This window comes from Sminthopsis crassicaudata, chromosome 2 (assembly GCF_048593235.1).
Source record: "Sminthopsis crassicaudata isolate SCR6 chromosome 2, ASM4859323v1, whole genome shotgun sequence".
NCBI lineage: Eukaryota > Metazoa > Chordata > Mammalia > Dasyuromorphia > Dasyuridae > Sminthopsis > Sminthopsis crassicaudata.
Window position 1 is genome coordinate 39657035 of NC_133618.1, and position 21382 is coordinate 39678416.

The window sequence follows — 21382 nt, forward strand, 5'->3', positions numbered from 1 at the left end:
CATGATCTTTTTGGATCCTTATTTTATCATCCGACATGCTAGCTCTCTTCTGATTTTGTATCATTTGCAAATATAGTAGATATAGCATTTGTGCCTCTCTCTGAGGCTCTGATAAATATATTAAATATAAATATATTAAGCAATTCAGGTTCAAGCACAGAGCTCTGGAACATTCTTTCAAGATAACATAAACCCAGTAATGACTTCTGTTGGAGTCTAATCATCCAACTAGTTCTGAATCTAGCCATCCTGTTGTCTAGCTCCCATCTCTTCACCTTATTTACACATGACTAGCATGAGAGACTATTAAAATCTGTTGAAATTGAGGTAATTTCTAACTAAAGCACTTCTCTGATCTACTAAAATCCTCCTAAAAATGACTTTAATCTGCCTGGGTGGTACTTGATCGATCCATGCTGGCTCTTTGTTATCTCGGCCTTATTTTCTAGGTGTTCATTAACCATTCCTTTAATATGATGAGATTTTATTTTCAAAATATTTGCCAGAAATAAATGTCAAGTTTGCTGGCCTGGAGTTGGCCACCTCTTTTTTTTTTTTTGCATTGGGTTGCCATTTACCTGTCTCACCTGTATGGTGACACCTGTCCTTTTCTCCATAGTTTTTCAAAGATCTTTGAAATGGACAATTTTGAAAGACTTAGGAACTACGATCAACACAATGAAACGGTTCCAGAAGATTCATAATGAAACACATTATAAACCTCTACTTGTTAGAAAGGTAATGGACTGGAAGTACAGATATATATATATATATATATATATATATATATATATATACACACATACATACACTTAAATATTCATACCTATTGAGAAAGCAAGTAACACAATTTCATTTATATATATATATGTATATAATAGTCAAAAACAACAAATTCCTGCATCAATCATGTCTATATGTAGAACTATATAATTTATATGATACATACTACACACTTAACTGCCCCATATACACAATATATAAATATAAATTTATAAATAGACACATTTATAAATTTATTACATGACATATATCATATCATATAAAATACTATATACGATAAATCAATTTGTAAAAATATATATTCATATAGTATATAAATATATATAATTTATATATATGTATATTTTTTCTATGTATAGGCTTGGTTAATGCAAGAATTTGTCTTCCTTGACTATACATATATTTAATGGGTTTTGTTTCTCTTTGTTTCTCAATGAGTGAGGGAGATGGAGGTAGGAAGGAACTATAACCTCTCCTAATCTCCTTTGAGAAATTTGTCATTCCAAGATATAATTAATACTTTTGTTGCTTTTGCATTTTGTCTTTTTTTATTTAGTCTTTCCAGTCAAGACTTTTTGCAATATATTTTGACCTTTCTTATGGTTAAGGATTGTTCTGTTTTTGCCTTCTCATCCTTAGGGCCTAGAACAGCGACTGATAACACTGCAGGTGCTGAACAAATGTTTGTTGAACTGCATTTTAGATAATGCTCTTCTAGCTCTGTTGGAAGACTTTCAGTGAGGGATTAAGGTCAAGATTAGGATTCCTTCCAAGGAAAACTCGTTTTTTTAATTTTTGCCAATGTCATTTGCTAGGAAGTTTATCCTAATATTAAATCATATTCTGTCTTCCTGTACATTCTGCCCATTACTCCTACTTCTGCCCTCTGGGGCCAAGAAGAATAAGTTCATTATCATCTACTACCTGACTTTTCCAGTACAGATTTATTTTGTATCTATCTGTTTCAGTCACTCTTACTAATTTCGTCTTCTCCTTCATTCCCTCTCACATGCTTCCCTTTCTCTCTCCCTCCTCTCTCCTCTGTGCCTGCTTCCTTCCTTCCTTCCTTCCTTCCTTCCTTCCTTCCTTCCTTCCTTCCTTCCTTCCTTCCTTCCTTCCTTCCTTCCTTCCTTCCTTCTTCCTAAGACTTCTATGGAGATGGCATCAGCAATTCCTAAATCATATGGCATTTCCCATCTCTATTAGATCTCTAACAATAAACTCAGCTCTGTGAAATTATGATCAAAGAGGTTATGGGAAGATGGTGGTATGTTAAGGTCTAGACGACCCTAGTTTTTCCATATGTGCCCCAATGTGCTCTAAAAATACATCAGAAGAAACAGTAACAAGAAAACCTGTTATAAACTCTTCCATTCAGTGTAGGAGAATCCCAAAAAATTGCTGGAATGCCACAGACCCATGACATACAGATAAGAGAATTATGAATTATTGGAGGATAATTGATAAGAATAGAGGAAGAGGAGAGGCAGGTTTTCAGACTTCTTACAATGGAGCACATCTTCGTAGTCAACCAGCAACTAAAACAAATTTTCAGAAAAAAAGCATTTCACTTTTCTTTTATGACAAGAAATCGTTTGACTCCATAGAACAAAATATACTCTTAAAGCCTCTACTCCAACAAGGTATATGTTGATATCTCATATGATTCTGTGATAAAATATAATCATAGAATAAGTTATTAATTTCTTGATAAAATTAAGTGAGACATAAACAATAGGAGATAAGACACTCCCCAAATATACTATTGTTATAGTCAAATCAAAATGGAAAAGAAATTCTTTATAGGTCTCAGATCTTCCAGTTGCTCTCATTTGCAAATGATGCTCAAAGCCATCCTCAAAATTCTGCTTAGGAAAAGCCAAATGGATAGACAATACTAACGGTATAATTGGGTGAAACATCCAGGGAGTTAGTCTTTCAGTTCTATATCTTATACTTGCACTGTACAAATGGACCACAAGCAATGAATTAAACAGAAGAGAATTATTTGGAGGAGATTCGAGAAATCTTTTTTTTTTTTTTTTTTTGAGGCTGGGGTTAAGTGACTTGCCTAGGATCACACAGCTAGGAAGTGTTAAGTGTCTGAGATCAGATTTGAACTCCGGTCCTCCTGAATTCAAGGCTGGTGCTCTATCCACTGCGCCACCTAGCTGCCCCGAGATTTGAGAAATCATATAAAACTTTTAGCAGCCTCAAGCTTGTCTTTGAGATACAATCCTTACCCTCCTTTTCACACCAATAATATCTCTAAAATGTATTTGATCTTTTCTGAAAAATTTGAATTCCAACTAAATCAAAAGGTAAGAAAAAGGTGCATGTAGACCATAAACAGGCTGCAGTATATTACAGTGATCCCTGTCAGAAGTGTCCCACACTCAAAAATGAAGTTATCCTGCAAGCCAGAATAAGGGATAGTAGATGGACAGTTGCAGTTCTGAAGGGCTGTACACTTTGTAGATCTACAAAGTGTTTAAAGATCTAGAGGAAGGTGTCTAAGGTGCCGGATGGATTCTTGGTGGAGGATTCCTGGATGGATCTTCATGGATAAGAATCATAGGATAAAGATATCATCTGTTATCTGTGCCATCTCTGTACATAAAATTACAGTATTATTGAAGTTCTTAAGCAAGCATAACTCCTTTATATAAGGGAGTTTCAATAGAGCCACCAATCACTCAATAAATATTTATTAAAACAATTTGCCCAATGTCAACCTTAATGTAAATAAAAGTGACTCTAAATAGGATTCAAACTCAAGTGAATTTCAAAGGCCAGCCTTAGTCCTGGAAAAGAGATGAAGAAATATGTTATATTCTCTCTTAGGAGTTGAGAGTTGGGAGTGTATCATAGGATCTGAGCTTACGAACACAGTCATTTTATTGTTTAGTTTTGCTTAGCTGTTTTTCTTTTTTCGAAGGATGATGGGAAGAGAGGACATATCAGAAAGAGACTGTGATGGAAAAACAAACTATCAATAATTTTTAAGTAAAAAAAAAGCAAAATGAAGATAGAACATTACTAAGGTAGTAAGTGCCTTTAATCAACATGGCATAAAGTAAATGAATTGCTTTGTATTGGAAGCAGAAGACATATATTTGAGCCCTGGTCTTGCCATTTATTAGTTCTGTGCTCCTGTTCAAATCAAGTAGCCACCCTGGCCCTTAGTTTTTTCAAAACTGGATTATATAAGATTATCTAAATACTCTTTAAACATCAGTGAATAGTGTGAGAAGGAGTTAGAGGAACCTCATTAACAGTAATAGGAGAGGGATGGTATCTTATGTGTATCAATGCTGCTGTTTCTCTTTCCCAGTTCTGGCACCAGAGTAGCAAATATTGATAAAATTGGGCTACTTGTGAAATGAAGAGGATTAAAAAGAAATGTTAAAAGCTAAAACTCCAAGGCAAAAGATAAACCAGTTAACAAATCAGAAGTGTTTTTCAAGGGAAAACACAGTTTCAGGTTTTGGAAAGAATGAATCCACTCAAATTTTAAGAGGAATTTACAAATGACTAAAAAATCAAAACCCAAAACTTGTGTTTGACTTCTGTGATCATTTACAAATATTTACCACATTAAAATCTTTCTCATTTTAGTTTGTCTAAGTGAATAAGCTTTTATTTTTTTTAGATAACTTTTAAATTTTTTTTTATTTTTTCATTATTTATTTTCCCCAATTAACATCATCACAATTATAACATCCTTTTTTCCCTATTTTTTGAGTTCCAGATTCTTTCCTCCTTCCTTCATTGAGAAGGCAAACAATTCGACATAAAATATGTGTGGAGTCATGTAAAGTACATTTCCATTTAAGTTAATCTGTGAAAGAAAACTCCCCTGAAAAATAAAGTAAAGAAAAAGTATCTTTGATCTGCATTTAGGTTCTACCAGTTCTTTTTCTAAAGATGGACAGCATTTTTCATCTACAGAATTTTCTTAGATCATTTTATTGTTCAGAATAGCTAAGTAGTAGATCATCATATAATAATGCTGTTATTTACAGTGTTTAATGTTCTCCTTGTTCTGCCTGTTTCACTTTGCATCAGTTCATGTAAATCTTTCCATATTTTTCTGAGATCATCTTGGTCATCATTTCTTAAAATTCAATAATATTCCATCACAATCACATACGATAACTTGTTTAGCCATTTCCCAATTGATGGACATCCCTTCGATTCTTTGCCATCACTAAAAAACTTACTATAAATATTTTTGTACATGTTGAACCTTTTCCATTTTGTTTTTTTATTTCTTTGGGATATACCTAGTAGAGGTATTGGTCAAAAGTCATGGTTTTGTAGCCCTTTAGGCATAGTTCCAAATTGCCCTTCAGAATGAATGGTTGACTCACTATATTGCTTTGCCAGTAGTACATTGGTGTTTCAATTTTCTTGCATCCCCTCCAACATTTATCATTTTTCTTTTCTATCATATTAGTTGATCTGATAAATGTGAGGTAGGAGCTCCGAGTCATTTTAATTTGTATTTCTCATGTCAATAGAGATTTAGAGCATTTTTAACATGACTATAAATAGCTTTGATTAATTTGTCTGAAAACTTCATATTCATATCTTTAACCTTTTGTCAATTGAAGAATGACCCTTAGTTCTATAAATTTGACTCTGTTTTATTATATATTTGAAAAACTTTCACCTCTTTATCCTACTCTTTCTCCTTTTATTCTGTCTTCTTTCAAAAGTGTTTTGCTTCTGACTTTTACTTCCCCCAAACTGCCCTCCCTTCTATCAACTCCATCTCCTTTTCTTCCTACTTTCCTTTATAGTAAAATACATTTCTACATCTGAGAGTGTATATTATTTTCTTTTTGAGCTAATTCTAATGACAGTAAGGTACATGTGTTCCCCTGCCGGCTTTCTCTATTTCCTCCTCTACTGAAAAATACCTTTCAGGCCTCTCTTATGTCAGATAATTTTTCCCATCCTACTTCACCATTTCCTCTTCTCTTAGTGTATTCTTCTTTCTCATCTCTTAATTTTATTTTTTTTTTAATTATCATAGCATCACATTCAACTCACACTTCTGCTTTCTGTCTTCCTAACTGTCCTAACATTGAGAGAGTTTTTAGGAGTTATTGATATTGATATTTTTATCACTTTCCTTTATAGGACTATAAACAGTTTAAACTTATCAAATCCCTTATAATTCCTCTTTCCTGTTTAACTTTTTGTGCTTTTTTGCATCTTATATTTGAAAATCAGATTTTTTTAAGCTTTAATCTTTTCATTGGAAATGTTTGAAAGCCTTGATTTCACTGAATGTCATTCCTCCACCCCCACTCTCCCAAAGGATTATACTCAAGTTTTGCTGGGTGGGTGATTCTTGCTTATAATCCTAGCTCTTTTGTCCTGTGGAATATCATATTCCAAACTTTTCAATTTTTTAATGTTGAAAGTGCTAAAATTTGTATTATCCTTACAGTGGCTCCATGATATTTGAATTGGTTTTTTGGTGGCCTTGCAGTTTTTTCCCTTGATCTGGGGGGTCTGGAATTTGGCTATGATATTCTTGGGAGTTTTCACTTTGGGATCTCTTTCAGGAGATTATCAGAGAATTCTTTCAATTTCTATTTTAAATATCCAAGCAGCTTTTCTTGATAACTTTTTGAAAGATGATATCTAGGCTCTTATTTTGACAATGACTTTCAGGTAATTCAATATCTCTTAAATTACTACTCCTAGATCTATTTTCCAGGTCATATATTTTATATTTTCTTCTATTTTTTCATTCTTTTGATTTTGTTTGATTTTTTTCTAGATTTTCACTAAGCTATTAGCTTCTACTTGCCAATTTTAACTTTTAAGGAATTATTTTCTTCAGTGAACTTTTGTTTCTCCTTTTCCATTCAGCCAGTTCTACTTTTTGAGTTCTTCTCTTCAGTGAATTTTTATATAGCTTTTCAAAACCAATTCTATTTTTCTTTTCTTTCTTTTTACAATTTAAAATTTTTTGGCGGGAGTGATTTTTTTAATTATAGTTTTTTATTGACAGAACATATGCATGGGTGATTTTTTTTTACAACATTATCCCTTGCACTCACTTCTGTTCTGACTTTCCCCTTCCCTCCCCCACCCTCTTCCCTTAGATGGCAGGCAGTCTTATACATGTTAAACATGTTAAAGTATATCTTAGATACAATGTATGTGTGCAGATCGGTACAGTTCTCTTATTGCACAAGAAAAATTGGATTCAGAAGGTAAAAGTAACCTGGGAAGAAAAACAAAATGCAAATAGTTCACACTCATTTCCCAGTGTTCCTTCTCTGCGTGTAGCTGGTTCTGTCCATCATTGATCAATTGTCTGAATTAGATCTTCTCTTTGTCCAAGATTTCCACTGCCATCAGAATATATCCTCATACAGTATTGTTGTCGAAGTGTATAATCTCCTGGTTCTGCTCATTTCACTCAGCATCAATCCATGTAAGTCTCTCCAAGTCTCTCTGTATTCATCCTGTTGGTCATTTCTTATAGAATAATAATATTCCATAATATTCATATATCACAATTTACCCACCACAAAGAGGTCTGCCACAAACATTCTTGCACATATAGGTCCCTTTCCCTTCTTTAAGATCTCTTTGGGATATAAGCCCAGTAGTAACACTGCTGGGTCAAAGGGTATTCACAGTTTGATAAATTTTTGGGCATGGTTCCAAATTGCTCTCCAGAATGGCTGGATTCTTTCACAACTCCACCAACAATGCATCAGTGTCCCAGTTTTCCCACATCCCCTCCAACATTCATCATTATTTGTTCCTGTCATCTTAGCCAATAGGACAGGTGTGTAGTGGTATCTCAGAGTTGTCTTAATTTACATTTCTCTGATCAATAGTGATTTGGAACACTCTTTCATATGAGTGGATATAGTTTCAATTTCATAATCTGAGAATTGTCTGTTCATATCCTTTGACCATTTATCAATTGGAGAATGGTTTGATTTCTTATAAATTAGAATCAGTTCTCTATATATTTTGGAATGAGACCTTTATCAGAACCTTTAACTTTAAAAATATTTTCCCAATTTGTTACTTCCCTTCTAATCTTGTTTGCATTGGTTCTGTTTGTACAGAAACTTTTAGTTTGATGTAATCAGAATCTTCTATTTTGTGATCAATAATGATCTCTAGTTCTCCTCTGGTCATAAAGTCCTTCCTCCTCCACAGGACTGAGAGGTAGACTATCCTCTGTTCCTCTAATTTATTTATGGTCTCATTCTTTATGCCTAAATCATGGACCCATTTTGATCTTATCTTGGTATATGGTGTTAAGTGTGGATCCATATCTAATTTCTGCCATATTAATTTCCAGTTTTCCCAACAGTTTTTTTCAAGTAATGAATTTTTATCCCAAATGTTGCTATCTTTGGGTTTGTCAAACACTAGATTGCTATAGTTGTACCCTTTTTTGTCCTTTGTACCTAATCTGTTCCACTGATCAACTGGTTTTAGCCAATACCAAATGGTTTTGGTGACTTCTGCTTTATAATATAGCTTTAGATCAGGTACATCTAGACCACCTTCATCTGACTTTTTTTTTCATTAGTTCCCTTGCAATTCTCGACCTTTTATTCTTCCATATGAATTTTGTTGTTATTTTTTCTAGGTCATTAAAATAGTTTCTTGGGAGTCTAATTGGTATAGCACTAAATAAATAGATTAGTTTGGGGAGTATTGTCATCTTTATCATATTCGCTCGGCCTATCCAAGAGCACTGAATGTCTTTCCAATTATTTAAATCTGACTTTATTTTTGTGGCAAGTGTTTCATAATTTTGCTCATATAATTCCTGACTTTTCTTTGGTAGATGGATTCCCAAATATTTTATACTCTGAACATTTGTTTGGAATGGAATTTCTCTTTGTATCTCTTGCTGTTGCATTTTGTTGATGATATATAAAAATGCTAAGGATTTATGTGGATTTATTTTGTATCCAGCAACTTTGCTAAAGTTGTGAATTATTTCTAATAACTTTTTATTAGAATCTCTGGGGTTCTCTAAGTATACCATCATATCATCTGCAAAGAGAGACAGTTTGATTTCCTCATTACCTACTCTTATTCCTTTAATTTCTTTCTCAACTCTTATTGCCGAGGCTAGCATTTCTAATACTATATTGAATAGAATTGGTGATAGTGGGCAACCTTGTTTCACTCCTGATCTTTACTGGGAAAGGTTCCAGTTTATCTCCATTACATATTATGCTTACTGACGGTCTTAAATATATGCTCCTGATTATTCTAAGGAATAGTCCATTTATTCCTATACTCTCAAGAGTTTTTAGTAGGAATGGATGTTGGATTTTGTCAAATGCTTTTTCTGCATCTATTAAGATGATCATATGGTTTTTATTAATTTGATTTTATGGTCAATTATACTAATAGTTTTCCTAATATTAAACCAGCCCTGCATTCCTGGTATAAATCCTACTTGATCATAGTGTATTATCCTGGGGATGATTTTCTGAAGTCTTTTTGCTAATATCTTATTTAAGATTTTAGCATCAATATTCATTAAGGAGATTGGTGTATAATTTTCTTTCTCAGTTTTCAATCTACCTGGTTTAGGTATCAGTACCATGTCTGTGTCATAAAAGGAGTTTGGTAGGACTCCTTCATCCCCTATTTTTTCAAATAGTTTATATAACATTAGGGCTAATTGTTCTTTAAATATTTGGTAGAATTCACATGTAAATCCATCTGGTCCTGGGGATTTTTTCCTGGGGAGTTGATTAATAGCTTGTTCTATTCTTTTTCTGAAATGGGCTTATTTAAGCAGTTTACCTCCTCCTCTGTTAATCTAGGAAGCCTATATTTTTGGAGGTAGTCATCCATTTCACTTAAGTTATCAAATTTATTGGCATAAAGTTGGGCAAAGTAACTCATTATTTATCTAATTTCCTCTGCATTGGTGGAAAGATCCCCCTTTTCATTTTTAAGACTAACAATTTGATTTTCCTCTTTCCTTTTTCTGATCAGATTTACCAAAGGTTTATCTATTTTATTGGCTTTTTCATAAAACCAACTCTTGGTTTTATTTATTAACTCAATAGTTTTTTATTTTCAATATTATTGATTTCTCCTTTGAATTTTAGTATTTCAAGTTTAGTTTTTGGTTGGGGGTTTTTAATTTGGTCTTTTTCTAGCTTTTTAAGTTGTAGGCCCAATTCATTAATATTCTCTTTCTCTATTTTGTTCAAATAAGCCTCTAAAGATATAAAATTTCCCTTTATTACCGCTTTAGCTGCATCCCACAAATTTCGGTATGATTTTTCATCGTTGTCATTATCTTGGGTGAAATTATTAATTGTTTCTATAATTTGCTGTTTCACCCAGTCATTCTTTAAGATGAGATTATTCAGTTTCCAATTACTTTTTGGTCTATTTACCCCTAACTTCTTATTGAATGTAGTTTTTATTTGTGCAGCTATTTTCAAAAGTAATTCTGTATACCTGTAAGTTTTCACTGTTCCAAGGCGGTATGTGTAAAGGGCTGAAAATCTGAGTTGCACTGAGTCCAAGCATTTGAGGCTAATTACCAATTGGACAATACTCTATTAGCATATGCTTGGAGAATGACTGGGCCCAACATCCTGTGCTGGCTTGATTTGTGGGTGAATACAGTGAATGAAAAAAGGCATTGGAGGGTGGAATAGGACCAGTGGGATCATTCTTTGGCAGTGGAGAGAGAAAAAGAAGGCGTGGAGATTCCTATATCTATTCCCCTGAAGATGATCCCAAAAGACCAAGAATAAAAGACTTTTGCTTATCGTGACTCCGGCTGATTCTAAGGTATCCAGGGAACTAACACAGTCATTACAGGTATGCTCTAGAGAGAGCTGTATTACACAGTACTCTCTTGTACTGGGCACTGGTTTATGAGTGACTATAAGCACTCTTTTCAATCCTAAAACTGTGACCAGAGTCCCTGCTCTCCTGCAACTGTAAGCTCTGCTGTGCTAGTGCTCCTCTTGCATTGGGACTAAGACCCAGGAATGTGACCAGATCCAAGTATAGGCAGTGCAACAAAGTCCTAGCCCTGGTCCCAGCAAAGTGCCCCCTGTATTGTCACTGCTGCCACTATTCAGTCACCCTGAGCCTACTCCTGGTTTGCTGGGCTCCACTCTGCACTGGGCATATCAGTGCTGGTGCAACAGACCTTTCCTATGAATCTTCTAAGTTGTCAACTGGAAAATGGTTTCACTCCATCTTTTTGTGGGTTCTTCCTTTTTAGAATTTGTTTAGAGTCATTATTTAAAGGTATTTGGAGGAGAGCTCAAGCAAGTCCCTGCATTTACTCTACCATCTTGACTCTGCCTCTAAATCAGTCTTTTCCCAAGAAGAAATTCAAAGGCAGTCCTGTGGAATGGAAGCAGTGGTAGGGAATTATAGAACAAATGTGGCCAGCAGTTCTTCAGATGACCTCAGGGTCAGCTTGCAAAATATTGACTTAAGAAGGACAAAAGTCCGTTTGAATGCATCATCTTCCATCATTATCATCATTACCATCATCGCCACCATCATCACATCATCATCATCATCATCATCATCATCATCATCATCATCATCATCACCACCATCATATTCATTACCATTACCATCACCATCTTCATTATCACCATCATCTTCATCTTCATCACCACCATCACCTTCTGGGGTTGTCTCCCTCAGTCCTCCTGTAAGCCTGGGAGGGAAGCTCGTTCTTTTCTGTTGAGGTAGAGAGAATGTGTCTAAAGCTGGGTTTGCACCCAGGGTCTCTTGGCTCTCCAGCCCTGTGCCCCGTGCCATTGGCTTCCGCTGGGCCCTAGAGCCATGGTCTGTCCTGTGCCATCTCGGCCTGTACCAGTAGGTTATCTACTCTGTGATAGATGTGTATGGGCAACACGCCATACACACATGTACACACAAGATAAACACGTATTCAGGATATTCCATTCTTTGAGCAGGTTTACTTCAAAATAAGGGAAAAGAGTGGCAGCCAGAGAGTGGGACATCTTCCAACAATGGAAGGATCAGAGAATATTTGGAATTTTCTCTGGCTTCTTGCCAGGGAGAGACCCTGGGGACACAGGGCCTGGGAGTGTAGCAGCCTTGACCTTGGCCCATGGCAACTCTTCTTCCCACTATGTGAACTTTAAAATAGATCATCAGGATTTGGTCCTAATCATAAAGGTAATTTTCCACAGAGTACTAGTAAATGTTGATTTCCCCATAAACATTTTAAATAACATTAGGAATTAAAAGATCAAATCCGTTTTCTCTAGTCTGGCCTTCATGGATTTAATCCCAGTTCCTAAAAATGCCAGATCCTTTGTTTTTCTTTTTATTTAGTTCATCCTCCAAGTTCCCTCTCTCTTTAATGTTCATCTGTCCTGTCTCCTGGGGGAGGTGGCGTGCATTGAGGATCCTCCGTGGTGGTGGGCTTTGCAGGCCCCAAAGATAGAAGGCAAGTGAGAAAAGCCCCCAATCTGCCGGAGCAGGGAGAGCCTGGCTGGCTGCTCAAATAATGGCAATATTCATGATCCCAGGCAAGCTGCATTAACTTTCACTTCTGTACATAGATTCCTATTGCCAAGAATATATGTTAGCAATGTTCTGTTTCAATAATTGTTAAAATGTTAAAATGAGAAACTTTTTAGAGGCAACTAGGTAGTGCAGGGGATAAAACACTGGACCTGGAATCGGGAAGACCTGAATTCAAATCCAGTCTTTGCCACTTAATAGCAGAGTGGTCCTTGAGTATAGTTTTAGTTACTCTGTGCCTCAGTTACCCCACCTATAAAATGGGGCTATCTTTCAGGATTATTGTGAGGATCAAATGAGATAATATTTGTAAAGTATTTTGCAAACTTTTAAGGTTATATAAAAACTAGCCATTATCATCATTACTATTATCATCATCACCATCATTTATTTTACTGCTAGCATCAAATCCTAAGCAAAATCATGCTGAATACCATTGATTACATATGTTTTGTCTTGCTGCCTAAATTGTTCATACATAGAAGGCACTTAATATTTTTTGTTGCTTTGAATTAAACAGTGTTATAACTGAATTTCCTTACTGATGAGGTCTCTGCTGTTGCTGAAACATCATATCTAGCCTGTATCTTTCTGGTAGACAGTTATTTATCTTTGAGGATCAAATTCTTTTAAGTCTACAAGAACAATACCAGGATATTTGACATTTCTCAACTGGTCTGCTTTTTGTATAGTAAACAAAAAATAATACGGATGACCTTAAGATACCAGCTCTTAATACTCTTTACCCAACTAAAGCCTGAACTTTTAAAAAACAAGCTAAGGTACCCCTAAAAAGGATATCCCAAGGTGTTTTGTGTCATTTATATCTAATAGCTGAATGAAAGGAAAATCTTGAATTTTGGAACTTGGACTCCTGGCCACTATCACTGGGGCACTAAGGTTTTGTTCTTAGCAAATTAGCTTAGCTTTCATTTTAAATCACTTTATCCATTTGACTGCCCTAATGTCCTGTGTAGAGCAAGAAATACTTGAAAAGATGAAATCATAGTATGGGAAGATAAATATTAGGAAGCTTAGAAAAAAAGCAGTGAAACACTAGATCAAAAGTCAGCCAACCAGGTGTACATTTCCAATTTTTCTTTGAGATGATAATTAAATTACATCAACTCTATAGATTTCAGCTTCATTGTTCAATGACAAATGATTTAAGTCCCTATTATGTATAGTAGGTACAATTCTGTTCTGGGCTCAAGAAGACTTGTACAGTTTTGTTTCTGATACTCACATTAATTACATTTATTAACTTTTTAGGGCCTTGAGTGACTTACTAAGAATAGAATTAACTCATGTATGACCAAAATTTATTACTTGCTGTCTTGGGGAGTAGGGAGGAAGGGAGAAAATTTTGGAACTCAAAATCTTATAAAAATGAATGTTGAAAACTATTTCTACATCTAATTGGAAAAAATAAAATACCGTTTACAAAAAAAGAAGCTGAAAAGCTAAAGACTTGGAGGTATCCATGTAAGAGTATGGGGAGAGGTAAAGTCTGGAAAATGAAGGATGGGTATTCTGCTCGCATCTTCAAAATGGAAATTCTATGAAGGACTCACTTCTGTGAGAAGGGAAGTATATATGTATATACAATTTGAGGATCTAGGAGTTATTAAAAATAAATCTGTGAACCTTAAAATATTTTAATAACTAATCCATATAATTGATCTCTTACTAATTCTTTAAATCTGATTTTACACATTTTTTCTCAAGAAGGGGTCTGCTGGCTTGACCAGCCTGCAAAAACGTAAAGTAGATGTTAAGAACCTCTGACCTAACAGACCAAACCCATTTTGCTAAAACTTTCATGTAAGTTTAATGGAGGGATATGGACAAAGATGGCACAGAATTAAAAGTTGTAGATACATCTTGATACTTAGTGTAAGGGACAGTTACAGTTCTGAGAATGTGAATCTGTGGAAGTATTGAATTGAACCCCAAATTAAACAATTGTGCCCCAATGAACTGTTCGATAAAATTTTCCCTGATTTATATTGGTGTTCTTAGGCAAGACATGTGCCTAATGATCATGATCTTATGACACAAATTAATCATCAAGACAACATTGACAGTGAAATACTTTTCCCATGAGTCTGTGTATTTCAGCGAACTAATCATAGAAACTTAGATCTTATTATTTTTATCTTTGTATTGTTTCTGTATACATTCATTTTATATAATTGTTTATTATTCTAGCTAACATTTGTGGTTTATTTTTCAAAGTGGTTACTCTATTATACTATTACTGTATTTCAAAACCTTTAATAGTCTCATGTTGTAGACAGGAAAAAGAATAAAATATCATTCTTAAAAATATAGACGTCACAAACTAACCTGAATATGTTTTGATGGACATACTGATGTAATCCCAGGTTGAGACACTCTCCTCTTTCCCAAGAAACATGAGCAGAATAGCGCTGGTTGTAATGCTTGGTGCTAGGGGAGGGATGGGGCAAGACATACTGCCTGCCTTCAGAGAACTTAAGTCTAGGAGAGCATGTTAGAAAAATACCACCAGCTCTAAGGGAGCATGAGTGACCTGGGGCATGAAGAGTGTTAGTGAAGTTAGCAGTTGTTGGCTGGGGTGATTTTTGACCCTAAAGTGTAACTGTCAACTGCTTCTTTTCCATTCCATCAAGATTTTGATAGTTTCAATGAAAGACAGTAAGAGATGCTAGGACTTGAGAAGCCTTATCTGGGGCTTTAATTCCTCCTTCAAAAAGTGAGGGGTTAGAATGGATGGTGTCTGAGTGTCCTTCTGGTCCTAAATCCTACAATTCTAAGCCAGATGATTATAATGGATGACCTTTTTGTTTTCTTTACCTTAGGGAAATCTGCATTTAGAATCCTGTCATTTTCTAGATATATTGGTTAAATTACTATTGTAATTTTCCTTGTTTGGAAATACCAAGCCTATTTTATAATAGTAGATTCTTCAGGGACTTTCCAATTTTAACAATCATGAGGAACACATTTGAACTCAATGGTTGGCTCTGTGCCTTGCCATGGTAGCCAAGGTCAACATTAATTGGAAAAAAAAAAAAGAGAACTATGGGTCTTGCTTTGGACTTTGGAACCTGCATGGCTCAGTTTCCCTCTTCCCCCCACATTCCCTGTCCCACTGAAAGTTTAGCAGGAGTACTTCCCCAGATTTTCCTATTATTTATCTTCAGATTTATGATATGATTTTTAAACAAACTACTAAGGCATTTTTATAAACTTGAACATCAGGCCTCATTGTAAACAAAGTATGAATTCCTTCACCCTTCAGTTATCACACACACTCACCATCTGCCCTCCAAAATTGCAGTTTGTGTTTTCTGTACTTGCAAAGTGGTTCTGCTTTTAACCTCATTTAAAAAGGAGTGATTCTGCTCCTGCTGCAGGTATGGAGAGATTTATTGTTCCTGCCTCTGGTGATAGATTACTTTCCCTGGAACACTTCCATTACAAGAAGACTTGATTTCTTTAAATTCAAGGTCTTTTTAGCCATTCAAAAGGCTGCATGCAAACATATCCTCCATCTCCAAAAGGGGTCAATAACTTCCTTTTCCTTGAGTGTCACCAGTGAAGGAAGGAAGAAGAGAAGGAAAGAAGAAATGTGGGAAGGAAAAAAAGAAGGGAAGAAAAAAGAAAGGTAGAAAGGGAAGAAGAAAGAAAAGGAAGGAAGGAAGCAAGGAAGAAGAAGGAAGGGAGAAAAAAAGGAAAGAAGAGAAGGAAGGCAAGAAAAAAGAAAAGAAAGGAAGGTAGGAAGGCAAGAAGAAAGAAAAGAAGAAAGGAAGGAAACCTGTACCTGGTACAGACTATGCTAAGTAATGAATATACTAAGACAAGAGTAAGGCAGTTTCTGTCATCTAAGATCTTATATTCTTTTTTTAATTAAAGCTTTTTATTTTTCAAAACATATGCATGGATAATTCTGCAACAATAGCTCTCGCAAAACTTGTGTTTCAGTCCTCCCTTTCTCCTATAAGATCTTATATTCTAATAGGGAAAGAAAGCATATATGGTGAATAATATCTAGGAAGAGAATTTTAATCAGAGGTTAAAGTTAGTGGAGCCAGAGGGTATTTAATCATCAAATCCTTTCTGATGGTAGTATTGATTTAATTATTGTTCCCAGAATAGGAGATGAAAATAAGGGTGTGTGTGTGTGTGTGTGTGTGTGTGTGTGTGTGTGTGTGTGTATAGCAGTAAGTACCCATTGCCAAGGAAGATGGCCAGATAGGAATATGAATATGAAGTCTGGTGTGGAACTGACTGGGGATAGTTGGTCAAATCAGTATGTGCATATTAAGAGAAGGAACAACTCCTGGAGAATCTGATACTGAATGAAGCTGGGGAAAAGGAAATGTGGAGCCAAAGTGAATAAAGAAGTAGATAAGGAAAGGAAGGAGCCCTCTGTCAGGGTCGTACAGTGGTGAACAATGGTGAGCAATTGTTCATTCCATTTAGCAGCTCCCATGCTGTATTGCTTGTCCCATCATGAGAACTTCAGATTTTCTCAAGTTAAACATTTTTGTAGGATAGGTCTTAAGGACCAAAGAACATGGAAACTTCCCTAGAAGAGTTGAATAATTAGAAGAAACCTAGATACATAACTCTATATTTAATAATTTGTATGGTATCATTTAACATTCCTCTAACAACTAACATTTTAAAGTCAGTAAGTCAATAATCAATAAGCAGGGACTTATTAGGGGTTCAAGTATCAGGTACTATGCTTAGCATTGGAGTACAATGAAGGACAAAAAAAGTCCCTGCCTTTAAGGATCTCACAATACAGTGGAAGAGGCAATATACTATGTACAAAAATAAAATTATGTCTAGGAGCAATGGGAGATCATCTCTGAGGGAAGGCTCTGACATCAAGAAGAACTGGGCTGGATTATATCATAAAAAGAATTAAATCCTTAAGTGGATAGGCTTCCTATATGGTAGGAAGAGTTGTAGATTAAGGAGGAAAATAAGGAGAGTTCGCAGAATGTAGTACAGGGAAAATGAATTACTGCATCATTTTACATGTGTGATTCTAGTATTATTTGAAATTTGAATTAAACTAAAAAAAAATCTCATACAACCAGGAGAAAATTGAATGTAGCTGTTAGCTAATTAGTAGTGTCAAGTCTGACTTGTTCCTTGAGTTAGAGCTAAAATTATTTGTCTTCTTTTTCTTTTCTTCTTTCCTTTCTTTTTTAAAAACAATAACAGGAGACTCTAATCTTCTCTCAGTTTTAGACAAACCTATCAGGCAAACAAAAAAGAAAATATGGAATTGAACAGATTGCTAGAGAAACCAGTACTCCAAGACTTATGTTGTCTTTTTTACCTTTTATTTTTTTCTCTGCTTACATGTAAAAACAATTTTTAACATTACTTTTTGATCTAAATTTTGAGTTTTAAACTGCCTTCCTTTTCTATCAGTACAGAATGTTTCCTGATAAGTATTTCCTTTTGGACTTTAGTCCTTTTTCTATAGAGCCATCTGTTGGAATTGTCAGAGTGGGAGACACCATGCAGCTGGCAGTGGATTTTGAGCCACTCATCTTAGGAGACCATAGTGAAAAACTTATAGTGAACTATGACACAGGTAGGCACTGTTTGCATGTGGAAGGGACTGGGGAAGAGGGAGGGTTGGAAGGTGTGAAGGGAACAACAAGAAATGGATTGTATTTTGGGCATGGAGTTACAGTGTCACAAAGATAATGAATCCCAAGAAATGTTAGCCATAAGAATAAAGACTTTATATTCAGTCTTAAAGTTGAAAAAATAGTTTATTCTCATTGACCCTCTGAGCTAAATAGTTGAAGTATTGTTCCTATCTTTCAAAAGCAAGAACATAGGTTCAAAGAAGTTAAGAAACTTAGTCACCATCTCATAATAAGTGTAAAGGGCTGAAACTCTGAATAGGTGCACTGGAATCAGACAACTGAGCACTTAAGGCTAATTACCTTTTGGACAATACTCTATTAGCATATGCTTGGAAAATGGCCCTTCTCACTATTTTGTGCTGCCTTGATCTTTTGATGTATACAGATAATTGTAGGAGGGATTAGGGGGTGGAGTAAGACAAGCCAGAGTCACCTTGGAGGACAACTAGAAGGGAGGTCTAAAGGTAGAGAACATGAGCGATCCCCTTTACTTCTCCCCCTAAAGACCAAAGACTTTGGCTTATCCTGACTCTGACTGATCCTGGGGTCAATAGGGAGCTAACTCGGTCTTCACATTTGGTGCCCACCATGGGGCCAGAAGTCCTAGAAGGAGCGTATGTAAACAACAATCACACATACGCCTCTTTCAACCAAGTAAGTAGCAGCACTGAGGTTTGTGTTATATATTTTGGAATAAACATGTAGAATCCTAGAACAATGACAGAGTTGGAAAGGACTTTAGAGATAGATCATGTGGTCTTCCTCCTTGCCCAGTAGATGAATCATCTCTGTAACATTTTTGAGCATATCCAGTGATGGGGAACCTTGTGGCCTGCCAGACTAGCTTAATTCATCTGTAGACTCTAATTGTTAAGGTGCTTGTTGAATATTCACTTATGTTGTGTGCACGCATCCTGTGTAAGAGTGACAAAGGTATCTATAGGATAATATGTAGGGATGCTGATCATCTACAGTTGCTGATAATAGACCAATGGAGATCTTAGCTCCTGACTGTTCAAAAGTTAACAAGATAATCTTGTAGCCAAGGAGGCTGAGGTTGAAGTTGTTTCAAACCCTTCTAAATTGGACAAGGATCTATTCTCTGATTGATTAATTCACTAAAAGTATTCTAATTTGGTTAAAATATCAGGATGTGGCAATTGGTGGTTACTTCAAGTGAGATTAGAGTAACTGGGTAATTGATTGACTCAATTCCCCAACTCTACAATTTATATTAATGGTTTCCCTTAGCATTCCTGAAGGTAATAATCAGATATAAGAAACAGGAGAACCATGAATATATTTGAATAAAAGTATCTACAATTTGCATATATTTTAAGAAGGTCTAAATGTTTCCTGAGGCGTATCGTCAGGCAACTTGAAGTTAACATTTTTATATTGCCATTTGTCATTTCATGACTTATTTCTCTCTCACCCTTTAAAAAAAACCCTATGTGATAATTAACCCAGATTCCTCACACTAGAAGCACATAATACAGAAGAGACATGTAAAGACAACAGAAAAATGATGTATCAATAATCCACATGGCTCCCAGATAACAGTTTAGAGCAAACTGGTTTTGAGGACATGTATTCCTGGGGAGAATTGGCATTATTTGTTGGAGATTTTTATTAATTTGCAAGTTTATGTGATTTTGAGAGAGCCCAATCCCACACTCTCAAGCCTGGCGATGCCAGTATGAACAGAGTCTATTCTTTCTCATTTCCCTCTTGGTCATGCACATGGGTAAGGGTGGGTAAGGATCAATGAATCATTCAATCAATCTATGGGAATGACAGTAGCACCTGGGAGCCCAGCTTGGCCGGCCGTATCGGCTTCCTTTGCTCCAGGTCTCAGATTGCAGAACTTTACTGACTCAGGTCAGGCACAGCCAGCTCACCTGGCTCTGCTTCCGGTTCACTCTCTTGCCTTTCACATGGACCTTAACTACTTCTTATCTCCCTCCTGCATTTGTTTATCTTTGTGTGCTCTTTGGAGGTTCCAGACTTTGTCCATTCTCAGACTCCCAGTTTTAGCTCCTGTCGCTCACCTTTGCCAAAGGACCTCAACTCCAATCTGAAGAACCATATTTGGGAAGGAAAAAAAAGGCAGATTTGGTTCAAATGCCATCCCTCCGGCTTAATAGCAGCATGACCTTGAGCTTCACTTAAACATCGTGTGCCTCAGTTTCCTCGCCTGTGAAATGGTGATAATAATACCCAACCTGCCTACTCTAGAAGAGGTTAACACTTATATTGTGCTGTAGGATTGATGAACATTTTACATACATTAACTCGTTTGTTCTTTAAAACAACCTTTAAAATGCAGATGCTACTGTCATTCCCATTTTACAGATTAACAAAGTAGAGTCTGTGTCTAAAGCAACATTTGCACCCTGGCCTTCTGGATTGCCAAGTCCCACTGCTTCACATAGTAGTTATAGAAGGTAACCTATAAAGGCCCTTTAGGGGTAGGTAAAGTTCCACCAAGCTGGGTATCATCCCACAGACATCCTCTAGGGACTCCCTCTAGCACTCCCTGTGCAACCCGCACAAGCCAACCCAGTCTCCTCATTTGTAAAGGACAGTTGGGTAGCTGGGGACTATTCCAGTTCCATATCCACAATCTCTTTGCCAACCTGGCCACTCTTGGAGGTCCATTGCCAGAAGGCTGTTCTCAGGTAATGAATTTCCTTTGCTCCTGACTATTTGTACAGCTCAGTCTGCTAAGCGGTCAGGGGAGGATGGGCGTGTTTGTGAAAGGAGTATCCACATGGAAGGAATCATGGTCTTTGAAGTGTGGAAGCACTTGTCCATCTTGCCCAAGAGGATAAAAAGATTTCCTTTTCAGTCTCAATTTCCTTCATTCCTAAGCAGTACAATTTTGTAAATGGGGTTGATACATGTGCAGTTTATATTAATTCTTCATTTGAAATTCTGAGTGGAAACAACATTTCCACTTTCCCCCTAAAGAGAGTGGAACCCCCCCAAAATTTTCCATTAGAGGTTTGGTTTAGGTCAATGAACTAAGAGAGGTTTCTCTGTCTTTTATTAAAAAAAATGCTACTGTTAAAAATGAATTCTCTTAAAATGCATTCCCAGGGCCAGGACCCACACAAAATAAATCCACAGATTTCAGTTTAGTTTATGGCTGAGCAGACAAAATACAAAAATCTACCTTCCTAACACTCCCTGACCCCACTTGGGAATCCTTTATCAAGTGGTCTCTTCATTGAACATTGAAGCCTGGCGTGTTCTTTCCATACAGTTAATGAACCAACTCAATACTGAGCACTCTGCAGTACATAAAGGCAGCATGTGTTAATGGTGAGAACACTGAACTTGGAGGCTAAAAGTCCCGAATTCAAACCTAC

The 21382-nt window shown here is 36.0% G+C and overlaps 1 protein-coding gene across 1 annotated transcript in view; it reads left to right on the forward strand.

Moving 5' to 3' along the window:
* Window positions 1–21382, forward strand: part of HYDIN (HYDIN axonemal central pair apparatus protein) — a 414007-nt gene that overhangs the window by 86049 nt on the left and 306576 nt on the right. Inside the window, 1 exon segment of the mRNA XM_074285934.1 lies at window positions 17823–17947. Coding sequence (XP_074142035.1) covers window positions 17823–17947 — 125 coding nt within the window.